Source organism: Anarrhichthys ocellatus, unplaced genomic scaffold (assembly GCF_004355925.1).
Source record: "Anarrhichthys ocellatus isolate YVR2014 unplaced genomic scaffold, GSC_Weel_1.0 scaffold11, whole genome shotgun sequence".
In the NCBI taxonomy this organism is placed as follows: Eukaryota; Metazoa; Chordata; class Actinopteri; order Perciformes; family Anarhichadidae; genus Anarrhichthys; species Anarrhichthys ocellatus.
Window position 1 is genome coordinate 3,038,075 of NW_022280041.1, and position 6,179 is coordinate 3,044,253.

At 43.5% G+C, this 6,179-nt stretch overlaps 1 protein-coding gene across 2 annotated transcripts; it reads right to left on the reverse strand.

Moving 5' to 3' along the window:
* Positions 1-1,745: 1,745 nt before the first annotated feature.
* On the reverse strand, positions 1,746-5,860 carry LOC116385608 (myeloid-associated differentiation marker homolog). Of its 2 annotated transcripts, XM_031851239.1 has the most exons (3): positions 5,742-5,860; positions 3,986-4,058; positions 1,746-3,504 (listed from the first exon to the last, which is right to left on the reverse strand). In XM_031851239.1, exon 3 carries the CDS (start codon positions 3,371-3,373, stop codon positions 2,525-2,527), a length of 849 nt encoding a protein of 282 aa, XP_031707099.1. In that variant the 5' UTR covers positions 3,374-3,504; positions 3,986-4,058; positions 5,742-5,860; the 3' UTR covers positions 1,746-2,524. The 2 variants fall into 2 exon arrangements, with proteins under 2 accessions (XP_031707099.1, XP_031707098.1); XM_031851238.1 differs by lacking the exon at positions 3,986-4,058.
* Between the last annotated feature and the right edge of the window lie 319 nt (positions 5,861-6,179).

Below are 6,179 nucleotides of genomic sequence, written 5' to 3' on the forward strand. Positions count from 1 at the left end.
CTTTCACTTACTGTGTGTGTGTGTGTGTGTGTGTGTGTGTGTGTGTGTGTGTGTGTGTGGTGGGGGAGGGTAGTTTACTTTACCAAGTAAAAACTTGATTTGCTCAAATATCATTTTTCAACAGGTTTAAATATATTCATTGTTCATATTGTCTTGGTGATACATTGTAATCCACAAAGAACCACAACTATTGTCTAACAACATGATGCTGTACATAGATTATAAGATGTTTCCTGGTTCGCTCTGTAACAGGGAACAGTGAACAATGTTTCAACAGGAGACAGAAATATAACCAACACTATACACTAGTTTGATTAGAACATTTAATTAAGATCTTATCTATGAAAGATATTGAAACTATTTAATATTTGTGGTTTGTGGCTGCAGTTGACAATACATGAAACAACATCAGACACTTTGTGTTAAAGATCAGAAAATATTGAACTTTTATTTTATCACGAGGCGAATTGCTGTTGCAACACAAATTAGAAAATACAAAGAAAAAACAGCTGCAAATCCCAAAAATATATACATGTTAACAATATGGATCATAAAATATAAACAATGTGAATCAGACATGTATGTACAATATATAATCTGAAGTACAGGTACGTGTCATTTTCAAGATTAAAACTCAGGCAAGATATTCAACTTATTACATATTCCATATGAATAAACATGATCATCTCAATGGTTAAAGGTTTCATTTTATTTAAAGAGAGGTGTGACCTTTTTAATGATGAATTGTCTCCTCCATTTTTAAGAGTCAGGGCTCTGAGGGCTGAGTAAAGGGCTGATTCTGATTTGTACTTGGCTGTCTTATCACTTCATCCCCCTGAGCCCTTTTGCCTGTTGGGCCGTCCGCCTGAGCGCCTGGGTCCAGAGCAACTCCGGCAGTCAGGTCGTCCACCCGAGATCCCTTGTCCAGATCCCTCCTTCCCGTCCGACCGCCCACCTGCCCGTCCCCCAGAGCCCTGTGGCGGGTTGGATCCAGCCATCCCTCCTCCGGACCCCCTCCTCCCACCCTATTCGATGTTGGGCCGTCCCTCCTCCGGACCCCCTCCACCACCCTATTCGATGTTGAGATGTTCAATCTTCTCATCACCCCACACATATATACTCCCCTGCTTTCCCTGTTCTGGTTGTCAGATCGTCCTTGTTCGTTCCCCTGTCTGTGCCAGTCTTGTGTCTCCCTCGTGTTTGCTCCTGGTTTGTACCTTTGCCTTTTTGTGACTTTGGATTTTTTGTTTCCTGTTTGGATTTATGCCCGCTCCGTTGGAGTCGCTTTCAGTTTTTGTTTATGACTTTTTAAGTAAAGAAACCTTATTTTTCAACTTCACCTCATCTCCAGTGTCTGTCTGCGCTTGAGTCTCAGATCTGCCCCTCGGACATGACAAAGAGATTGTTTTATCTGTAATTAAAGTTAACATTCTCTGGATCACTTTGGATAAACTGGATAAACTTCTAACATCTACTTTTTGGCATCCATCTAACAGTTGTATAAAGGGCCAAAACTAGTGATTGAGAATGTCTACTCTCTTATTTGTTTGCACTGTCATTAAAGAGGAAATTGCAGAAAGACAGTTCCCTGAATCCTTCTACAAAACCTCACTGCAAGTATGCTTCAAAGTGATAGAGAGAGGAACAAAGGCATGTTGCAACGGTCATCTTCATCGCTGCATTAAGAAAACCACAAAACAACCAAAGTCACAGCACATTGTGACACAAAAAAATATATATGTTCATTGGTTAAAGTGAAAACTTTATTTGCTCACATTACATTCTTTCAAATGCTTCAATACTGATACTTTATGAAGACAAAGGGAAAGCTAATGTATTTCCACCTCCCCCCCAAACCCTTATTAACAAAAGACTTTGTGAGCTAAATAACATTCAATTTCACAATCAACACTTGAAATGATGAAGGCACTTGCAAATGAGAAGGTAGTAAATGTAAACCATATGGTGTTTCATTTTGACCTCTTTACTTAAGATTTGATCAAACTGATTTTTCATTTTACAAAATGTAGCAAAACACGCAGAAGATCTTAGATAGATAAAAACGAGAATAAATATGAAACACAATGTATATCATAGGTCAAGCAGAGGGCTTCCTCATCGGCAACCAGGGTGCCTGTGTGTCTCACATACAGTAAATACAATCCAACACCTCTTCTGCTGTTCCAGTGTGTTGACCTCATTGGATTTTAACAGCATTAACGGATGACTTTTACGTTGTTCACGTTAAACTTGTCTTTAGTACAGGTCCGTTCACATCAGAGGTAAAACACTGCAGATATACACACATACATACACACTGTAAGGGAGTTTGGGACTTTTCTTTCCTCGTATCAATGGGAAATCTCGTTTCAACATTCTACAATTAGTCATATATTGGTTTGTTTTTTTTTTGTCAGAAATTCAACAACAGCTATAGTTTTCTGCAAAGCCATTCAACCTCTTAGCATCTGTATTTCCCCGCTTCAACGCTTAATGCATCTCCCCTCCTTCATCTCTTTGCCCCTCAGGCACTGACAAACACTAGTCTGGCGGTGTAGGCCAGGTCGGCGAGGTAAAGCAGGAAGTTGAGGGCAGTGAGCACCGCCACGGTGATCAGTTCTGACGACGCTCGCCTGCTGCGCTGGTACTGTTTGTCAAACTGGAACACGGGCCAGATGATGGTGGCCGTCAAGTACATGATCACTGCCAGGAGCCCGTACGCCGACAGGAACTTGGAGAAAGGGATGGGCAGGCAGCCGGTGCACTCGCCCACGCACAGCACCACCACGGCCATGGAGAGGATGAAGCAGATGCAGTACACCGCCATGCACCACTTGAGAGCCGCGTGGTGGTTGTACGACACGGGCTCGCTGACCAGGATGAAGATGATGCAGGCCACGAAGGTCTGGCACACCTTCAGCAGGCCGGGAGCCGTGGCCATGTAACCCGCCACCTCTCCTGGCCTCGCTTTGGTCAGGCTCACCTCCCCCATGTAGGCTACCGCCGCCAGGCAGGAGAAGACGGTGGCGGCGATGCGATAGTCGCGAATATCGCCGCTGGGGCGCTGGTCCTTCAGGAAAAAGAGCGGAAAAATGACGGAGGCGGAGAGGCAGAGGAGGGAGGCGTAGCAGGCGATGGTGATGGGGAAGTTGGTCCAGGACACGGGGGCCCGGCTCTGGAGGCCGAACACCTCCACCAGCAGCACCAGCAGCATGCAGGCGAAGCTGAACGCCCAGCAGAAGATGCACCAGTTGGCCATGCCCCCCCACAGCGAGGCTCCGTGCGCCGCCACGCTGAACGCCACGCAGGTGAACAGCAGGGCGGCTACGCGCACCCATAGCAGCTGGGAGGTGGGCAACACGATCAGCGGCATTGTGGGATGTCACACTCAGCTGGGAGTTGGAAGTGGCTTTCTGTAGTCCGGCGAGGGCGTAAGATGAGTCTTTAATGGGAGATCTGGTGTTGGCCGCTTGTCACACGCTCTGTCGACGTTTGTCACATATTCTGCAGAAAAAAAGAAGAGAATCACTTTAAATTGAAGTAAAGTTTTATTTATGTAGATGCAAAATACCGTTATAGATATTGTTGAAAAAATCCTTTGGTGCTTTATATTATAAGTAGAGAATTCTACTTTTTTTCCTGCTCTCTTATTAAAGCCCTAACTTTATGATGCATGCATGTCTGAACAGCCCATAATGAAGACATGCTCAGTTTCGCATTCCAGTTGTAATTATCGTCAAACACATGCTATATTGATGTCACATGTTTTGCTAAATGTTAAACATACTTTATATGTCTGTGAGCTAATTAAAACCTAATGTAATGAGGAAATGACAAACAAAACCGTCAAATGGTGAGAAACTGCAACATCCACGCTGCTGATTTGATCATGACTTGACTATATCTCGTCCTTGACTGGCACGTTGAGGCTCAAACTTGTGTTGCGTAACAGAGGAATGTGTGAGGAACGTGTTCGAGCTGTGACCTGTGCAAAGGAGGATTTACGGGAAGTGGAAGCGTTTCCGATAAAACTTCAAGGCGCTGGAAAGTCCCTCGGTCTGAAACAGAAGTAGGAGTTGTCCATTTCTAACTGCAGAATGTACAAAACTATTTAACATCGGTGCCCTCTAGTGTCCAAACTGTTGATGTGTTTTTTTTTAATGAAGGGTTTTGCCTCAGAGCTGTACAATCTGTACAACATATAATGACACTATTGAAACAGATGTACAACCACAGTTTAACTAGAGTTAAACAGGCCTGAGATCTGCTCATCATTTACAAATATAAATGACAGAATGAAGTTCTCTTCTTGTTGCTAGTGAGGACCGGCCTGCTTTTTCATTTAGTCCTCAGTGATGATGATGTTTATCTCCTTTAATAAATGTCAAGCAGAATAAGGTAGAGCGAGCAGCACGAGGATAAATCTCCACATTCGTGCACAGACGTGACTGTTGACTGATCAGTTCCCTGACCTCGAGACAGAAACATGCTTTGTTCCGATATAAGAAAACCCTTTTTATCTGTTTCAATCTTTTGCTCTCACAATTCCCAGGCATTTATGAGATAAGAAACATAACTTTGCGTGGGGGGGGGCTCATGAAGAGCAACATGGGGTGAGATCCTCCTTCCATTTACACGTTTAATGCACTGACCTTTGGGAGGAGGAGGGCGGGGCTCTTTTCTTACATGTGGTACCAATTATCTTTGCTTTCACAGAATATATTGAAGCCAGGCAGCGTACCTTTTGTCACATGGCCCTGCCAGCTTTTGTTAAAACATGCAGCATTGGACATCTGACACACTAATAATGTTTTTGTTTTATGCAGATGCTTACAGGTTGTTGAACTTTTAACTTAACCTAGAAACGTGGAGAAGAACATGCTGCTTCATTCTGCTAACGCTAACTCTGAACCCAATTAGTCTTTAGGCCATCAACTCCGATGATTAGCTTCCTGTTCTGTGCAATGACTCGCGCAGACAGGAAGCAGCTCTGGTGAGCTAATGGCACGTCTGTAGGGAGACAAACAGGCGAGCCGAATGAGCCCTTGATCACGTTAGAAAGCCTGTTATTACAGTTAGAAATGCAGCTCACTTCAGCTGCAGATCTCAGTTCATAGGTTTAACTTAAAAAATATATATATTAGGTTTAATGCATTATATCTTCTGGTGAAATCTGCGAGTTTAATCATATACTGGTCATGCTTGGACACTTGTTACTAGAGATGGTCGGTTAATGAATGAGCTAAAACCTGCTGTAGCATTCTGAGAAGGATGTAGGTGTGTGTGTGTGTGTGGTGTGTGTGGCCTCACACACACCACACACACTATGCATAAATTTAGAGTTACTGTTTAGAGTAACTGTTATCACTGTTTGTGTTATAGTGGATAAGTTGCACTGCTTTGAAATGAGTTGATGTGACCAGATAAAGCCTCTTAATTAAAACTGGCTGCATACCTGAAATATTTATGCATTCTTTTGTGTCCCCCTTTTAGAGAATCCCGGCTGCAGGCAGACACACAGCAGCCTTATAATGAAAGCGATGAGATTTACTTTTAAGGGTGAAAACTGCCTCATTGCAGAGGTTTTCCGTGCCAAATAGCGGACATACCACGCCCAGCGCTGCGCTATTGTAATCAGTGATCTTTGTCTCTGTTCCAAATAACACACCATGATAAACACTACAACAACTCTCTGTGAGGGGAAACAAACAAACAAATAGAAGTGTAAAGGTTAAACTTACCCGTTTCTCTGCTTTTTGTCTTCAGCTTAAAGTTCCTGTTGTAGCCGTGCGTGCTTGGAGACGCATCCCCTGCTCTCCTACCTCACAGCAGAGAGCGTCCCACGCCCCGCGCTGGCCATATTTGGTAAAGTGTTGAATTCGCTGTCCAAACCTCAGCAAGGTCGTCTATTCCTCATCTCGAGTGTGTCACATTCCGCCAGTGACTGAAATAAACCGTCTCTGAAGATGTGCGATGTGGTGGCCCTCCCATTTTTTTTAGCTTGCAAGAAGTTTGCAGCAATTAACAGTTGTTTTAAACTTACATTCATCACATTACGGATAATGTATTGTCGCAATAGGTAATATAGTGATAATCATACATTGTCACAGCTCTATTAAAATCTGTAAAACTGGAAGTGAACCAAAGTAGAGCATTTTTCTGTGCAATCAGACTTATAA